General features: G+C 39.9%; 2 protein-coding genes across 3 annotated transcripts in view; both read right to left on the bottom strand.

Moving 5' to 3' along the window:
* Positions 1-3,983, bottom strand: part of dnajc8 (DnaJ (Hsp40) homolog, subfamily C, member 8) — a 6,071-nt gene extending 2,088 nt beyond the window's left edge. The window contains exons 1-5 of the mRNA XM_058048101.1: positions 3,702-3,983; positions 3,185-3,286; positions 3,047-3,103; positions 2,687-2,753; positions 2,511-2,605 (exon numbers count right to left, since the gene is read on the bottom strand). Coding sequence (XP_057904084.1) covers positions 2,511-2,605; positions 2,687-2,753; positions 3,047-3,103; positions 3,185-3,286; positions 3,702-3,782 — 402 coding nt within the window. The 5' untranslated portion in view covers positions 3,783-3,983. The remainder of the gene's footprint in view (positions 1-2,510; positions 2,606-2,686; positions 2,754-3,046; positions 3,104-3,184; positions 3,287-3,701) is intronic.
* Positions 3,984-4,719: 736 nt separating this feature from the next.
* LOC131102428 (heterogeneous nuclear ribonucleoprotein R-like) lies at positions 4,720-18,928 on the bottom strand. 2 transcript variants are annotated; one of them, XM_058048097.1, is made up of 13 exons: positions 18,763-18,928; positions 16,366-16,526; positions 16,153-16,271; positions 15,970-16,077; positions 15,775-15,888; positions 14,615-14,791; positions 12,880-13,015; positions 12,564-12,769; positions 11,012-11,161; positions 10,813-10,934; positions 10,203-10,741; positions 7,938-8,001; positions 4,720-4,785 (listed from the first exon to the last, which is right to left on the bottom strand). In XM_058048097.1, exons 2-12 carry the CDS (start codon positions 16,520-16,522, stop codon positions 7,970-7,972), a joined length of 1,860 nt encoding a protein of 619 aa, XP_057904080.1. In that variant the 5' UTR covers positions 16,523-16,526; positions 18,763-18,928; the 3' UTR covers positions 4,720-4,785; positions 7,938-7,969. The 2 variants fall into 2 exon arrangements, with proteins under 2 accessions (XP_057904080.1, XP_057904079.1); XM_058048096.1 differs by lacking the exons at positions 4,720-4,785; positions 7,938-8,001 and having other exon boundaries at positions 9,216-10,741.
* Positions 18,929-18,937: the final 9 nt, after the last annotated feature.

Genomic DNA, 18,937 nt, shown 5'->3' with positions numbered 1-18,937 from the left:
AAATTAGAACATCATATCAGTTCCGATTACCATCAATCCATCAACCCAATCCATAAAAATGCCTGTTTTATCATCCATGACATAGCATCAATTATACTGTATGTTCATACAGCCTATAAGTGTCTCCTATAGTGGTGTGTCAGTCATGAACAAACAGGTCAAAAGAACTGGTTCTTTCTAGTGAACGGAATAAACAAGGTCAAAAGACTCTAAAATACCCGTTCAGTGGTTCAGTTGCAAACGCTTTTTTTTTTTTTAGTTCACTGTTCCTTTTGCAGGGCGGGACTATCTGCGTGATTATCCAATCGTCACGCCTCGCTCTGTGGGTGGGTGGGCGGGGTTAACTGACTGACAGACCGAGACATTGACCCACACTGACTGTGACCTCGTTCATTCCATTCACAAAAAAGAATTAGTTCTTTTCACCTGTTCGTTCATGAGCGACTGTTACGCTGTTGAGTCGGTACAAACATGAACATGAGTGAACGGACTGACTTGACCCGTTCGTTCATGAGTGACTGTTGCGCTGCTGAGTCAGTACAAACATGAACATGAGTGAACGGACTGACTCGACCCGTTCGTTCATGACCAACTGCTGCGCTGTTGAGTCGGAAGGAATGTAAACATGAGTGAACGGACTGACTCGACCCATTCGTTCATGACAGACTGTTGCACTGTTGAGTCGGTACAAACGTGAACATGAGTGAAAGAATTGACTCAACCCATTCGTTCATGACCGACTCTTACACTGTTGAGTCGGTACAAACGTAAACATGAGCGAAAGGACTGATTCAACACGGCTGAAATGAGTTCTTTTGACCCGTTCGTTCATGATCGACTGTTATGCTGTTGAGTCAGTACATACGTGAACATGAGTGAACGGACTGACTCGACCCGTTCGTTCATGACCGACACACCACGTCTTGTTGCGCTGTTAAGTCCGAACAAACGTGAACATGAGCAAACGGACTGACTCGACACGGCTGAAATGAGTTCTTTTGACCCGTTCGTTCATGACCGAGACACGACTAGTCCGAATGAACGTGAACGTGCGTGAACGGACTGACTCGACACAACTGAAATGAGTTCTTTTGACCCGTTCGTTCATGATTGACTGTTACGCCGTTGAGTCGGTACAAACGTGAACATGAGTGAACGGACTGACTCGACCCGTTCGTTCATGACCGACACACCACGTCTTGTTGCGCTGTTAAGTCCGAACAAACGTGAACATGAGCAAACGGACTGACTCGACACGGCTGAAATGAGTTCTTTTGACCCGTTCGTTCATGACCGAGACACGACTAGTCTGAATGAACGTGAACGTGCGTGAACGGACTGACTCGACACAACTGAAATTAGTTCTTTTGACCCGTTCGTTCATGATTGACTGTTACGCCGTTGAGTCGGTACAAACGTGAACATGAGTGAACGGACTGACTCGACCCGTTCATTCATGACCGACACACCACATCTTGTTACGCTGTTGAGTCCGAACAAACGTGAACATGAGTGAACGGACTGACTCGACCCGTTCGTTCATGACCGACACACCACGTCTTGTTACGCTGTTGAGTCCGAACAAACGTGAACATGAGCAAACGGACTGACTCGACACGGCTGAAATGAGTTCTTTTGACCCGTTCGTTCATGACCGAGACACGACTAGTACGAATGAACGTGAACGTGCGTGAACGGACTGACTCGACCCGTTCGTTCATGACCGACACACCACGTCCTGTTACGCTGTTGAGTCCGAACAAACGTGAACATGAGCAAACGGACTGACTCGACACGGCTGAAATGAGTTCTTTTGACCCGTTCGTTCATGACCGAGACACGACTAGTACGAATGAACGTGAACGTGCGTGAACGGACTGACTCGACCCGTTCGTTCATGACCGACACACCGCGTCTTGTTACGCTGTTGAGTCCGAACAAACGTGAACATGAGCAAACGGACTGACTTGACTCGACTGAAATGAGTTCTTTTGACCCGTTCGTTCATGACCGACACACCACTAGTCATCACGTGTTGTTACGCTGTTGAGCCCGAACATACGTGAACATCAGTGAACAGACTGACTCGACCCGTTCGTTCATGACCGACACACCACTAGTCATCACGTGTTGTTATGCCGTTGAGTCGGAAGCAACGTGAACATGAGTGAACGGACTGACTTGACCCGTTCGTTCGTGACCGACACACCACTAGTCATCACGTGTTGTTACGCTGTTGAGTCGGTACAAACGTGAACATGAGTGAACAAACTGACTCGAAACGGCTGACCGGGTCTACGCACAGAGGGAGATCACAGGCTCACGACCAATTGACCGAAACAAACGACTCTTTTCCTACTCTTCCATAGGTGGTTTAAGCAGAAATGGTTCTTCTCATGTTGTATTGATTTGTTTATTAAACTCTACCTCAACCCGTCTCGTTTTCCATCTATTCTGACGCTAGCAACGTATAAGCAAAAGGTGTAAATATGAATATCAATAACACTCACCATGTGCTCCACGTATTCCCTTCCCGCCTGAATCACATCTAAAGCCCTTTTCTTCTGTTCTGGATCCTGTAGGAGTTTGTATGCCTTGTCCACAGCTGGAACGGAAACAAAGAGAACATTTTGAAAAACGGAGTATCAACTTTAGCTAACAGACGCTCACTGTGCTAATGGAGGACCTTCAAAAGCTTGCTGTGCTCGGTCTGCATCGTCCTGGTTTTTGTCTGGGTGGACCAAAATGGATAACTGGAGAAGAGGAGGAAGATGTCATCAGAAATATCATTTCATTTTTTCAATTCATTTATTGAGGTGGAAACTTAAAATAAAAAATACAATTATTACCATTTATACCATAATAATAATAACAATACCATAATAATAATAACAATACCATAAGTTTGTTTACTTGCAAAAACTAAACAAACTTAGTATTGCAAATTGAGAAAATAGACGAGAACTGAAAAACATAGCATCATGCTAGTTTCCATTCTTACTATCGATACTATCGATATTAGTATCGATCCACCCACAACACTTACCGCTCTGAATCTTTTCTTTAAGTCAATATCTGTTGCATCTGGGTCAACTTGCAGCACCTAAACTTGTAAATAACAACATATAGGTTAATTTGGAACATATTATTAAATAATAAGACTGTTTATTAAGTGCCAGTTTACCTCGAATGGGTTGAGATTAAAGTAGGATGAGCCAGGCCTGAGCAGTCGATCTATTTGCTGCTTAGAGGTTAAGACCGAGTCTCTTTTCTCGATCTGCTTCACCTGTCATACACATTTTAGATAATAAAGATATTAAAATGAAGCAGAGAGTCATTTTTTTGGTGAAACATCGACGCTAAATGGTAGGGTCTTGGTGAAAATACGCCATTTTTGCCGTCAACACTGTGCAATATGATGTCATCGATCAAACGTGGAAACAGTGCTACTTTCTCGTACAGCTTGGACAACAAGGCAACTGTAAGCAACACAAAACTAAGTACTATGTCTTAGTCGTTAGTGTGGAAATGAAAGAAAATGACAAAACTAGCCGTTAGATAAACATTTGCGATGCTAGCTAGCTTGTTGTTAGCTGCTACTCATGTCTGAGCGAGGCTTCGCAACCAAAAATAAAACAGCTAAATATAGCCAGTAAACGTCAAAGTAGATAATTACATTACACGAATCTATCTCGCCATACCTCCGTGTAAAAGTTTTGAAATAATTCATCAGATCCAGTCTGAGAACTCTCGCCACTGTGCGCCGCCATCTTAATACACATTTAAGTGTGACGTAGCGCGTCACGTGATCACACAGTTTACGCCATATTTAGCTTTCTGTTATGTACGTTGGATTTGGCCCAAGTCGAAACATAATTCACCACCTTTACGCACACTAAATTAGCCGGTTTCCCCAAAATTGTCCGCGGCATCAACACTTATTTTTCTTGCTCACTATCCTGACAAAGCGTGTTGGTTAAATGATATGCGGCTGCGAAACGCTAGGGGGCGCTTTCGGCTCTTTTAGCTATGCAGTGTGCCGTAGAGGAAGAGAATGCTACATGCCAGTCATGTTGTGATTGATCACAATTCCATATGAAACATATCTTGAGTTTATTAACCAAAAATGTAAATGTTAAAAGTGACTGAAAAAGTACAAACAGAAACGCTAAAAAAAGATGTAATTGACATTTTTTTACAGTGTATACACAGTGTACGTCAGAGTGAAAGGTAAAAAAATAAAAAATAATAAAAAATAAAAAAAAATAAAAAAAATACAAATAAATATATATATATAATATAAATATATATAAATAATATGTACTGTGTATAATAAAATAATATATACACAAAACATTGTTTTTCCTAAATATATGTTATCTCATGAGATGATTGCACTTTTCAGATATTTGAGGAGAGTGACAAAAAAAAGCTGCTTGAATAGAGCTGGTCGTCATCACACACACCATCTGCTTCCTTATGGTTCTGTGTTGGGTTAAAAAAAAAAAAAAAAGACAAAAATACCACAATTCAGATTGGTCAACAGATACCCACTTTTTTCCCACATGACAAGAAAAGACTAACTTACTGCCATGACGTATTCCTTACTTGCGTACTTCCTTTAGTTCTGTAGTCATGATTCCAATCTACACAGGAAGGGAAAAAGCATATTTACTAGTTTCGCTCGACACTTTCAGCTGCAAAGATGGGACATCTTACCTGTAAGTCTTCCCCCTGCTTGTGTAAAAAGGTTTTATTTGGCTCCGAGGGGCAGTAATGCTGCTACTGGTGACAAGAATCAACAAAGATAAAAACACAATATCTGATATTAGATGCACTCCCAAGAAGCAATGGATGCCATTAGATTGAAGCATGTACAACAACAACAACAACAACAACAACAACAAAAAGAGAGCGAGAGAGAAGAGACGGTATCTGTAAAGCATGTGCAAACCTTCTGGCTCCGTATGTTGGTAACTTACCTGTGAAATTTACCCGAAGCATCTTCAAATCACCAGTGTGTGCCACCGCCATTGTTTCCGACATGAGCCAATTTCATCCCCAAATCATTTGATTCACTTCACATTGAGTGACAGTGAATGCAGCACCTTGCGAAGCAGAGGTGTCCAAAGTGCAGCCAGGGTACAAAATAAAATAACGTCATTAATTTTCATTATTAACTTTTCATTATTCATTATTAACACTTTTCGCACACTTTTTTTTTGGTGTATTTTTCTATTTCGTCCTGCGTCCTGATTGGCTAAAGGACTGTAGTCCATTGTCCATCAATCTCCTCCGGGCCTTCCTGAGCAGTACCGAATGCAGTTCTGTTCGCAAGTTTTATCCCCGTCAACACCAAACATCGACGAAACACTCTGGTTGTGGCTGTAGGGCGCCGTTACCGAAGGACGACGACCCGACGACGGGAACAATATGGAAATTGAGCATGCTACTGACGTGAAATATGTGAGTATGGTGGAACCTTGGATAGCATCATTAATGTATTCCAGAAGGTCCGACTCTAACTAAAACGTACTCTAACCAAAACAAATTTTCCCATAATAAATCATGTAAATCCCATTAAGTTGTTCCACAAAGTCAGAAATGTTAACACAAAACACGGCGGTTGGCTGCGTAGTTTTTTGCTAACTAAAAGTTTGAAAAACTTTATAGTTTTACATGCATAAAACGGTTCTAAATACATATCAATAACCTTCTTGTTTTGCAATTTCTTGAATTCAATAGTGTTTCTCACTTCGAGTCTGTGCTTATTTTTTTTTATTACAGCTGCAAAATAACCAAAAATTCTAAAGAAGGTGACAATTCAAGATGTGGCGTCTGTGTTGGATCTCGCTGGCACATTGTGTCTTTGTCAACAATCATGTCTTCACTTAAAATGTTCATTTATTCATTTCAATCCTTATTTTTATTCATTTTATGTATGTAAAACTATAATTTCACAACTGTAAAAATGTGATCGTGAGTTAGCAAGGAACTGCAGTCAACCGCTGATGACATCATCGAGTGGCGCTAACTGTTTCCATGTATTAGCAAGCTAGCCAAATACTAACAAGGATGTTTTACATGAAGAACACAGTTGGATTCACGCAGTGTATTAATGACATGGTGAGACTAGCCGGAAAATGTATGCAAACAGAGGCGAAAATTTTGACGAATTTTTTGGCGGTAAACTGAAAAACATGCTAACCTGGAGTGTACGCTAACTGGTTTAATATGTCTCAAATATACCGTATTTTCTGGACTATAAGTCACACTTTTTTTCATAGGTTGGTTGTTCCTGCGACTTATAAATGAAAAAATCGTTTATGCTACATAAACACTGGACACCTTTTCTGTTTGTTTATTTTTTGTGTAGTTGAATAAGCATTGTGTTAGCATATCTTACACCCATTCAGCCTGTTCTCTATTCTTTTATTAATGTTAGAACTTGCCTTCCAAGAGGATGTAATGTCTGTTTTGGTCAAGTAGTTTGGAAAATAAATTACCGGCAAAAAATGCGACTTATGTATGTTTTTTTATTTTTTACCTAATTATGCATTTTTGGCCTTGTGCGACTTATGTATGTTTTTTTTCTACCTAATTATGTATTTTTGGCATTGTGTGACTTATACTCCAGTGTGACTTATGTATGTTTTTTTCTACCTAATTATGCATTTCTGGCATTGTGCGACTTATACTCCAGTGTGACTTATATATGTTTTTTTCTACCTAATTATGCATTTTTGGCCTTGTCCGACTTATACTCCAGTGCAACTTATATATGTTTTTTTCTACCTAATTATGCATTTTTGGCCTTGTGCGACTTATACTCCAGTGTGACTTATGTATGTTTTTTTCTACCTAATTATGCATTTTTGGCATTGTGCGACTTATACTCCAGTGTGACTTATATATGTTTTTTTCTACGTAATTATGCATTTTTGGCCTTGTACGACTTATACTCCAGTGCAACTTATATATGTTTTTTTTCTACCTAATTATGCATTTTTGGCCTTGTGCGACTTATGTATGTTTTTTTTCTACCTAGTTATGCATTTTTGGCATTGTGCGACTTATACTCCAAAAAATATGGTAATTGTTTAAATGAATTCGGTAATCATGTTATTAATAGGGGGGTCGCGAGAAAGCATGAAAAAAAAAAAAAAGAGACACTATCTGCCATTTATGAATTGAATTTCTATCACGTTGCAGTGTTATTCATGTGTGTGAGCTAACGGCTCTGCGTCCACCCGCCGAGACAAAGACTGTAGGACAAAAGGGCTCACTCTGTTCATGCCGTTGTTCTATGGAATAAACGTGCTCAGGTGCTGAAACTAATGCACAGAGTGAACCCTCTTCCTGCTTGTTTGGCACAAAATTATCACATTCACTTTTATTTATCATGTGATTTAAAGTATTTATAATTTTTATCCTATTGTTGTTAAAATGTAGTCATGTTCCCAACAGCCATAAAAGTCGAAAAAGCGGTAAGATTCCACCTGAGTAATAATTTTGAAGCATAACTGCACAGTGGGACAGATCAGCCCCCCAGCATCCTTCAATTTTTCTGATTGTGGCCCTCGGTGGAAAAAGTTTGGACACCCCTGTTGTAAAGCAACAATAAAGGCAGAGTTCTGTTACCAGAAAGAAACATGCACCCCCAATGCTATTCAAAATGTGCATGATGACAGTTGATAGAAGGCCAATGTTTGCAGGGTGCAGGTCGCAATAATTTCAAAGCTTTGCACAATTTGCATTGATTTTCAGCACCCAGGTGGCAATCGGGTCAATCCCCCCCCCCGCAAATTGGAAGCCCTCACAGAACTTGAGTGAAGGAGAAGAGGAAGGAGATAGAAAACATAAGCATAAGCAATGGCTAGTGATTAACAATAAGGCGCAGGAGGGGGAGACAGCACTTTTGTGCAAGGCTAGCTCACCCTGGAGTACCGCTCAAGGTGAGTTCTTCACTCTAGCAGCGCTGCTCTCTCAATGCTTCTCCACCTAAGCAGGTTGGAATAAGAGGACATACGTGAAACAAAAGACAGTAGCATCACAGCATCAAAAAAAAAAAAACAAAAAGACAATTTAATTATTCTGATGTTGCTTCTGAGGAACCTGCAAATGGGAAGAATTTGAACGCTTCACGTCCTTGGGGTCTTCAAAAGGAGAGGCGAGAGATGAAGCTGGTGGGCAAATTATTTTTTTCGTTTTTTTTTTTGTTGCAAAAATCCAACTCAATATATGCTAAGCATCCAAATCACACCCATGCAACTTTCCTCTCATGCTAACAAAAAGTGTCCCCGTGTGGCGTTTTTTCTTTTTTAAAACATATAGAGCTGCAACAATTAATCCAGGATTAATCCAATTATTAAAACTATTTTTGTATTGGATTATTTGTGTTTTTTTATTGAAAATTGTAAATATGACCTGAATGTGAATAATAGGTTATAGAACTCGGGGGTGTCTTAAACATTATTAGTATTATTAATATAAAGTTTACATAGTATTTTTTTTAATTTTGCATACTATTTTGACTTTATAGTAATATTCTAGCTTATACACAACCGATTTTTCTCAAAATTGCAACAGATTTTTTTTGTTTTTCTTGAGAAAATGACAGAATTTAGTCAGTCGAAGGCCTAACCGGTTACTCGACGACAAAAATAATCGTTAGTTCGCAGCCCGAAGGGAATGTGTATTTATGCCGCGATGATTAATTTCACATAAATCATGAATATGTCATAAATATGCAAATAACAGACATATTTAAACAGCGCTTATATCTTATCTTAAGCTTGTGGTTTTGATTAATCGATTAATCGGTCAGGCCCTCAGACAAAGCAATTAAATATGAATCAAAATGTCCAATTAATCAAACACCAAAAATAGTTGTCGACTAATTGTATCATCGATTAATCATAGATTAATTGCTGCAGTGCTACTGTACACCCATGCACACAAAAGGACACAGTTTGGTGCTTCTAAAGTTGTCGCTATTGTTGTGACAGGAACAATTCATAATTCCGGAATAGTAAATGTTGAATAAAAGACATTTTTTCCAGTTGCGTGTACCAATTGCAGGATTGGGATTATCCTTGAAGGAAAGAATTTGACTTGGAAGAGAAGATCTTCATCCCAATGTGAGAATTGAGGTTGAGCTTCAATTGCGCTGCAGAATGGGGAAAAACACTGAATTTGAGATTTGGACAAATCGATTGATTGATTCTCAGCTGAGTTTTATTGAAACGGAACAAACGCAGAAGTTATAAATACAAGTAACATCAGAGAACAAACTGCTATGGCTCTTAAGGTAAGCCAAACCAAATTCTAAATTGGGCAATTTCAGAGAAAACAGGAAATGATGGTATCAATTAATAAAAAAAAAAAAAAAAAAAGAAAATCACAATTTGATGACCTCTAGAAAAGCTAAACATACACTTACAAAATGTCGTTTTTTTTTTTTGTCCTTCTCCTTTGTGGATTCTTTTCTCCACTGTTGCAAAAAAAAACAAATGAAATCTGAAGCTCTAAACGGTAAGCATTTATATACAAGCAAGTCCCCAAGTAACTATGATGCTTAAAATACATCAGGCACGTGTGCCGCGCATCAACATTGCATCCGTTAGGATGACACATTGGTAGGAATAACAATATCCTGGTTTGGGTAAAACAGTGTGTGTGTAACTCGTGTAGCGTAGTGTGATGTCTGCTATTGACGGCTGTGAGGCGCGGCGTACGTGGCTGATGTGGATTTTTAGCCACGAGAACCACAAATAAAGGGGAGTACAATAAAAGGGGGGGGGGCATGGACACAAATGTCCTGCAAGGCAATGTAATGTCATTTTTTTTTTTTTTTTGGAAAATGTCCCTTTTAAGACTAATTGAGAATGAATGTCCACTGTTGGTTTTTAAGGTAATCAATAAATTTTAGGTAATAAGAGCTGTCCCGATGTCACTGTACATGATTCACCACAAGCTAACCATTCACAGCTGCAATATTAAAGCCAATTGGGGGGGCTTTTTAATTAAATTAAGGACATACAAATTTGTCACGAGGGATGATGATGATGATGAGTAAAAAGTCAATCAACAAATACGGCCAATCTATTTTTTTTTGTGTGTGTGTGTCGTCAATTACTTCCATTGTTGCCCATAAGAATCCTGTGAAAACTCCATGGTGTCATTACTGTAACCATAGTTACCGGAATAGTCGGCCCCTTGCTGCAGGGGCTGCTGGGCGATGGGCTGGGACCCCCAGTTCTGCTGGTTGTTGGTCTGGCGGCGCTTGGAGTCCGGCTGGTTGAACACGTCCGCCTTCCTCTTGCCGCCGACGTTTCCGCCGCGGTTCCCCCGGGCCCCGCGGGGCCCGCGGCCTCTCTGCGGCTGGAACGGGGTTCCTCGGCCTCCGCGGGTGCCCCTCGGTGCGCCCAGGGGCGGCCCTCTTTGGGCGTAGCCTCCCCTGCCTCGTGTCGGCGGCGCCCCGCGGGCCCGGGATTGAGGCGGCACGCCCCTGCTGGGGCGGCTGCCACGCCCTCTGCTGCTGTATATGTCATCGTAGCCGTAGTAAGGGTCTTCGTAGCCGCCGCGGTAGTCGTGATAGTCATAGCCATAGTAGTCGTCATAATAGTCTTCATAGCCATAGTAATCTGCCGGATAGGAGAACCCACCCCGGCCACCGCGCCCTCGACCACGCCCCGGCGGCGGCATGCGTGGAGGCGGGTAGTAATAGTAGTCGTCGTACCTACAATGAGAAACAACGTTAGCGTCTCGCTTCACGAGGCGACAATCCGTTTGCCCCCCCCCCAGGCTTACCCCACGTTCCTGGAGGTCTGCCTGGCTGCTTGGCGTTCTTTCCTCTTCTTATCCGGAGGCTTCGCTAGGACTATCTCAATTTCTTCACCTCCGAGCTCCTTCCCGTTCATCTCATCCATAGCCTGGCTCCATTAAGAATCTGGTAAGCCTATCTCCGAACACGCGGGAGATCACATTTAAGCGTCGAGTCAAAACTCACCTTCACAGCGGCGTCCCTTTCTTCGAAATGAACAAAGGCGTAGTCTTTCAGTTTCTTCACTCGCTCCAGTTTTCCGAACTGGGAGAACGTCTTTTCAAGGAGCTCTTCCGTCACGGCTGTGGCCAGTTTCCGGACAAAGAGCACTTTCACCTGCACAGGGAAGATAAGATAAGATTAAGATAAGATATGCCTTTATTCGTCCCTCAGTGGGGAAATTTGCATTGCACAGCAGCAAGAGTACAGAATCAGTTAAGCAGTACAAAATACACAATATAGAAAATATAGAAATATAAATATAGAAAAATAAAAAATATAAACAACCCAAGTATTAACAAAACCAACAGTTTTTCCCAGAGTTATATACAATACAGTATGTAGATAATATGAAACGAGATGAAATATATGACCAGTCTATACGCTGAGATCTTGCTAGTGAGTTAATATGAGGCATTATGGAAATACTTCACATAGAACTTAGTATATTGCATGTGCCTGCAGCACATTCTAAAAATATAATTTAACAAGAAAACTAAAAACAACATTGAAAATATTAATTTCACAAGAATCTAAATATAATAGCCAAATTATAAAGAAAAAAAGTTGTAGTCATAATTTAACAGAAATAATGTAATATTATGAGGAAAAAATAATGTCATTTTAGTAACATAAAGTTACTAATAAAAAAAATAATATAATCAATATAAATATTAATTAATATAAATAATATTTAAAAAATAATAATTTTAAAGTTATAATATTATGAGAAACAAACAAAACAAAATAAAGGTGTAATTTGGGGAAAATTAGGTTCGGGAAAATGTAAATATTAGAGAGATTAAGTCAAAAAATTTCACTGCAAGAAAGTAAGATTCAAACTAAATAAAGTAAAATACAAATACAAGGTAGCGCGCAGGACTCACAGCTAGGAGACCCGAGTTCGATTCCACCTTCAGCCATCTCTGTGTGGAGTTTGCATGTTCTCCCCGTGCATGCGTGGGTTTTCTCCGGTTTCCTCCCACATTCCAAAAACATGCTAGCTTAATTGGCGACTCCAAATTGTCCATAGGTATGAATGTGAGTGTGAATGGTTGTTTGTCTATATGTGCCCTATGATTGGCTGGCCACCAGTCCAGGGTGTAACCCGCCTCTTGCCCGAAGATGGCTGGGATAGGCTCCAGCACCCCCGCAACCCCCGTGAGGATAAGCGGTAGAAAATGAACGAATGAACAAATACAAGGTAGCGCGCAGGCCACACAACTAGGAGACCCGAGTTCGATTCCACCCTCAGCCATCTCTGTGTGGAGTTTGCATGGGTTTTCTCCGGGTACTCCGATTTCCTCCCACATTAATTGGCGACTCCAAATTGTCCATAGGTATGAATGTGAGTGTGAATGGTTGTTTGTCTATATGTGCCCTGTGATTGGCTGGCAACCAGTAACCCGCCTCTCGCCTGAAGACAGCTGGGATAGGCTCCAGCACGCCCACGACCCTCGAGAGGATAAGCGGTAGAAAATGAATGAATGTTGCTTGCAAGAAGACCAGACACACTAACCTTTGCCATAACCTCAGGGTCTGGTTCGGCGACAGGGTCCGCCCACTCAACAGTGACTGGATTCCCCCACACCTTGATCTTTCCACTCATGAGCCGGCGGCGTGCCTGTGCGGCCGACTTGTGGTCCTCGTACTCCAGGAAGCAGAATCCCCTGTTTTTTTTCTTATCATCTGGCTGATGGTACAAAATGACTTCTTGGAGACCCTCTGGAAGATGAAACAGACACTATCCAATCCGGGCAGTCGAGTCCACAAGTGATCATAGTTCAGTTGTTTAAACTTTGTATTACACACAACTCCTTGACCTTGAAACTGACCTGTAACTTTGCCGAAGTCTTCTAATATACTTTCTCTAGTCTTATTCTTTGGGATGGATCCGACAAACAGGCGATTGTTGGCAACGGATATGCACACTCCCAAGTACTTGCCAGGGCGAATTTCACAGTTATCACACTGGAAGACAAAGAAAAAAGCAACAATGACAAACAGCAGTGCAATATGGACAACATTTAAGTCGCCTATTTATCAAGACCAGCCACAGAGACACCACCTGCCAAGTCTCTTTTACAATAGCCACGTTTACATGAGGAGTTTTTTTTCTTTTTCCGAATGACCTTTCCGAAAGCAATGGTATCCATGGAAAGGAATATTCCAATGGCGTGTCTACATGCGGCGCTATAATCAACCAGAATATTGATTATAATGGGGCATGCGCAGTAAAGCGTAAACACCAACATCACGTGATACCGACTTCCTCCTGTTTTTCTTTCACTTATTGGAATAACTCCGTATTCATAATATTCATTCATTCATTCATTTTCTAACGCTTATCCTCACAAGGGAATAAATTCATAATATTATGAGTAGCATATTTTAAAAATAAAATAAAATAAATAAATATGTAATGTAATGCATTTCCAATAAAAATTAATTGCATATATCGGATTTTTTATAACGGATTTCTCCTATTTCGGACAAAATCTCCAGTCCCGTTCCAATGCATTTCCATTAAATTTCCCTCGCATATATCGGATGGCCGCATCGTGGCGCTCCGATTCGCCGAATCGTGACAGGCCGCTATACGACGTCATTTGCAGCGTTTGCAGCGTTGCCTGCGCGTCCAGGTACATTGGAAACATAGTCAAGGAAGTGCCTTTTTATAACGGATAAAATCCGATTTACGCATATACCGGATATAAATCCGATATATGCGTAAAACGGACATTTTCCGGTATACGCATATAACGGATTTCGCTTATATCGGACAAAACCAGTGGGAACAATTGAAGCCGATATATCCGAGGTTTACTGTGTATATAGTGTGACTATAATAAATAATATAAAATAAATAATAAAATTTAAAAAATCATATAAAAAAATATTAATATGCTACTCCTCATTATATCCTCATAGTATTGCCAGTTTTTCCTTCGTCCAGTATTGAAATTTAGTTTGAATCAAAAACAAACTTTCCGCAGCAGTCCAGTGCCGATTGCTCGCCTCCATTTTTTTTTTTTTTTTTAAATCGAAGACTGTCTGGAGCTGCGTGTTACGTCATATCTCCGCATTCGCTGAAAGAACGCTACCCAGGAACAGGAAAAGATAAAGTTCAATCTTGCTAATATTTTAATAATTAAGCTCAGCACATGTTTCATATAGATATGTATTTTCTTTTTTTTTTTTTTAATAAAACTGGACTTGTGAATGGCGTATAGAAGGGTTTAGATTCTGTTCCACAGATGGCGCTAATGCACACGAAAGCTGCTTGCCAACCGCCAATAAACAACAGAAGAAGAAAAACACCACGAAGAAGAACGCAGTCCGTTTGAGTGGGTACAAGATACGTCAATCGGATTGGGGAAAGGAATATTCCACCCCTGGGAATACCATTATATATTCATTCGGATTGGCACTTTTCTTTCGGAAAAAGGTTAGATTCTTTCCGTTTGAGCAAATAACCCGAATGGAATTGGAATATTTGGGTCCATGTAAACGTGGCTATCGATGCAATGTTAATGCATACTGTGGCCAAGATGCAACATCAGTACTTACGAGCTTCACAGCCTTTTGTGCGTCATCCTTATTGCAAAACGTAATGAAGGCGTAACCTCTATTTTGACCAGAGAGTGGGTCCATCATTAACCTTAGGTCCCAGATGGGGCCGGCAGACTCAAAGAGTGGCACCAACTCGTCTTCGTACAAATCCCTCGGGATTTTCCCGACAAACACCTGAAAAGTGGGAATACCACAATGGACGAGTGTGTCATTGGATGGTCATATCACCTTGTACTTTGGTACGTGACAAAAAATAAAAAAATATATATATTTTTTTTACAAAATTAAAAAATCTTAAATAAAATTTTTAAAAAATCAAAGAAATTTTAAAATAAAAATTAATATTTAATAAAGTAAAAAAAACACAAAAATTATATTAGGAAAGCAGGAAGTGAACAAATGTAACAGTTACTGCTTGTAAAAGTACCAGATGGAGGGGTGGGATTTAATAAGCTTTGCTTCTTCCTACTCCTTTTGGACATGTGGAACTGTGAACTGATTATGGGATGCATTCAATTGTAATCTGATGCATGTTCAAATGAAATTAAACCATTACCAATGAACATAGCATGTTTTTGGAATGTGGGAGGAAACCGGAGTACAAATAAAAATAAATAAAAATAGTAGTAAAAATAAAAATGTAATCAAAAAAATAAAAAAATAAAATAAATAAATCAAACAAAAATCAACAACAAAAAAACAAATTAAAAAAACAACTTCAATTATATTAGGAAAGCAGGAAGTGAACAAATGTAACAGTTACTGATTGTAAAAGTACCAGATGGAGGGGTAGGATTTAATAAGCTTTGCTTCTTCCTACTCCTTTTGGACATGTGGAACTGTGAACTGATTATGGGATGCATTCAATTGTAATCTGATGTATGTTCAAATCATTACCATTACCATTTCAGCAAATACCGTGCCAATACTGGTTGACACTTTACACCAGTACACGGCGGACATCTGTAACTTAAGGCATTAAGGTACTTTCAACTACTGTGTACTTGCATCACAGTCCACAAGCAGCTAATTTACATGTTTGTCTCTTACCTGGCCAGTACTGGATGTACTTCTTATAACATTTGTTATGTAGGGACGCTTTTAGGTTCATTTTATGTTCTTTTTCCCCCTTCTTGTCAATCACTGTGCATATTTACCTCTGTCCCAATCCCAGGTTGAACTCCTTTGAAAACCTCTTCAGGTGGGGGGCCACCGTATTTCCTCTGTCCCGTGGTGACGTCCAGAGTGTATCCTGTCTGCTCCAAAAGAGCCTATAAAAGAACATACAAACACAAACGTATGGCATGAGTGAGGAATTAACTTATACAACCGAATTCCAAACTCTTTCATACCTTTATTTTTGTTTCGTTCGGCCCTTTGGTGGACTCTTGTACTTTGCTGCCTTGCTTCTCTCTCTGTCGGTACGTCTTCATCACCCCGCAGAGGAACGCGCTCTTGTTCTGCATGGAATGTTGAATTCATTACGATGACGAATTAAAAAAAAAAAAAAAAACACCCGCAATTTGTGTCGTTACCTGCACATGTGACAGGTCGCTCTCTCGGAACTGCTGCAGCACAGCGAGTGCACCCTCCTCGCTGAACTCGCGCAGGGCGTCGATAGCCCTCTCGTCTAATTCAGCATACACCACCAAGCCTATTAAAAAAAAAAGAAAAAAAAACACAGATAGGGTTAGTTTTCAACCTTTCAGAGGAAGTATGGTGTCGCAAGTTGCAGGACGGTTGCTCACCTGTCTGAAAGATGTTGTCGAGGCTTTCGGCCACTTTCTGCGGGAGCCCAGCATCAATGAGTGTCTGGTAGCTCTCCGAGAGTGTTCCCGTTACGTCCATGGGTTCTTCTTCCTCCTTTATTAGGGCAGAACTACCGTTCACCTCAGCGGCAGCCATTCTCCTGATTCAAAGTTAATTGTAATAAAACTTATACATTGGAGTCTTCTTTTGAGGGTTGTTTTCCCCCCCACTTCACAATTCTGCAGTGATGGAGGTCATTAGGTAACTCCATGACAAACCGTGACCCAATTAGCAAGCATTTTTCAACTCAACTTTCTCAAATATCACATATATGAAGCGACTGTTTACACGGTTCATATCTTTGCTGTGAACAGAAAACATCTAACCACTGAGTTAGTTTCCCTTTTGTAAAAATATTGGGTGCAATGCTAGATTTTACTAATTCAAACCACGCCAAACCCAACTTATATTTCTAAAATATGATTACAATCTCTTGCATGTGATATGTTCATGTATATATACACAGCCTTGTTATAGTTTGTACATAGATCTGTCCATTTACAGCTGTATTCTATTTCTATATTTACTTACTACAGTAAACCTCGGATATATCGGAAATTCGCTCACAACGGACAGATAAAAAAAGAACCAATTTTTTCTGTAATGCATTACCAATAAAAATTAATTGCATATATCGGATTTTTTATAACGGATTTCGCCTATTTCGGACAAAATCTCCAGTCCCGTTCCAATGCATTTCCATTAAATTTCCCTCGCATATATCGGATGGCCGCATCGTGGCGCTCCGATTCGCCGAATCGTGACAGGCCGCTATACGACGTCATTTGCAGCGTTTGCAGCGTTGCCTGCGCGTCCAGGTACATTGGAAACATAGTCAAGGAAGTGCCTTTTTATAACGGATAAAATCCGATTTACGCATATACCGGATATAAATCCGATATATGCGTAAAACGGACATTTTCCGGTATACGCATATAACGGATTTCGCTTATATCGGACAAAACCAGTGGGAACAATTGAATCCGATATATCCGAGGTTTACTGTAATAAGGTATTTATAAATGTGCACTTCCGGTTGATGACAACCAGCTCCTCTTCTCATCATGGAAGCTTCAGGGGATTCTCATTTTGACCGCTTTTTCCAGTATACATGTGACGTGAATCCACTCAAATTTGACTGGTTTGATTTCACATCTACAATTTGGATCATGGAAAGAATAGCAAGAAGTACAGTGAACCAAGATCTGGACCTGTTGTGCTTTTTGATTTCAGTTTATACTAAGGTTGTGTTGCTGAAAACAATAACTTTTTCTACCTTTTCTTGACATTAATATATATATGGGTCATAATTCACCCGAACACGATAGATATTTCTTTAATGATTAGTACTAAAATGAGAAAATAAATAAAACTAATTGATTTAAGAGATATGTTCTATATCCCTCAGTAATAGCCAGGTAACAAAATAACCTTCAATTTATTAATATGATTCTTTTGAGGTTCATTTGACCATTTTTGGAAATTAAAATGGAGGGGTATAGTGACAAAAATAAAGCCTACATGCCCACACCAAAAGTATTAAAACCAATATTTTCATGGATGAGGAAGCCTAAGAAGGTAACCAAGACATGAGAAGCAAATTTGATGGTAAATTATTGTTTTTAGTGTATTTTATAGCTGATTTAATACATGGGTCAAAACCAACCCGGTAACATAAGACATGATACTAGAAAGCTAACACAAGAGGAAGGTTAAGTCATATGATTTTATATACAGCAAGTGGTTTAGCAGCAATAGCCAAACAAAATAGAAGGTAATTTTTTTTGTTTCAGGAATTATAATTACCAGGAATTAAAAGTTAATGGACATTTTCTAGAAAAAGGGGGGGCTTGGGACAAAAGGGATGTTTTCTCTCCTAACCCGTAATGTTACAGAGAGTGAGCACACAAAGCACTTAAAGCTAATTAGTTTTCTATACTATACATTTTCGTGTATATTCATATTCTCTTTAATACTTATTTTTCCAAATACATTTTGATATTATACGATAACAGTAGAAATCGGTCACTTTACCCAAGCAGACCTGCCGCCCCGCCCCCTCGCAAAACCGTTCGCTAACTACGGTGGTAAATAACGCTTCATTTTTATTATATATACATAGTTTTTGTTGGCGTAGTATAAGTGAAATATATCAAATAATATTCAGCGTGTACGTCAATCAAAATACTCCACTTTAAGCATAAAAAACCGGCAATTCGCTAGCTTAGGTTGCTAGCTAAAAAGAGATGTATGTATTGAAGGCCGCGCCGTGCAGAAAGATATCAAAAACACATGAGCCATATAAACTAGCAAAACAGGTAGTTAGCAACACTTACCGGTTTAATTCCGAAAAACGACAGTAGCGTGTTTTAATTTGTAACACAACTACAGTGCCTGGTAACGGGAGGAAAAATGTGAAGAAATGTTTTGTGTCGAACCCACGAGACAAATTTCCAGACAGCTAGTCTCGTCGACGGTGAACAACGGGGAGACATCGCGAGAACTGCAGTG

Source organism: Doryrhamphus excisus, chromosome 14 (assembly GCF_030265055.1).
Source record: "Doryrhamphus excisus isolate RoL2022-K1 chromosome 14, RoL_Dexc_1.0, whole genome shotgun sequence".
In the NCBI taxonomy this organism is placed as follows: Eukaryota; Metazoa; Chordata; class Actinopteri; order Syngnathiformes; family Syngnathidae; genus Doryrhamphus; species Doryrhamphus excisus.
Note: the sequence above shows the minus strand (reverse complement) of the source record. Positions and strands in the feature narration are given on the sequence as shown.

What these genes read in the sequence shown, in the direction of transcription:
- LOC131102428 (XM_058048096.1), bottom strand. Translation starts at nt 16,522, where the DNA reads ATGGCTGCCGCTGAGGTGAACGGTAGTTCTGCCCTAATAAAGGAGGAA. An exon ending in CGACAACATCTTTCAGACAG is followed by an intron (nt 16,272 to 16,365) that starts GTGAGCAACCGT and finishes TTTTTTTAATAG; the next exon opens with GCTTGGTGGTGTATGCTGAA. An exon ending in AGACTTCGGCAAAGTTACAG is followed by an intron (nt 12,770 to 12,879) that starts GTCAGTTTCAAG and finishes TTCATCTTCCAG; the next exon opens with AGGGTCTCCAAGAAGTCATT.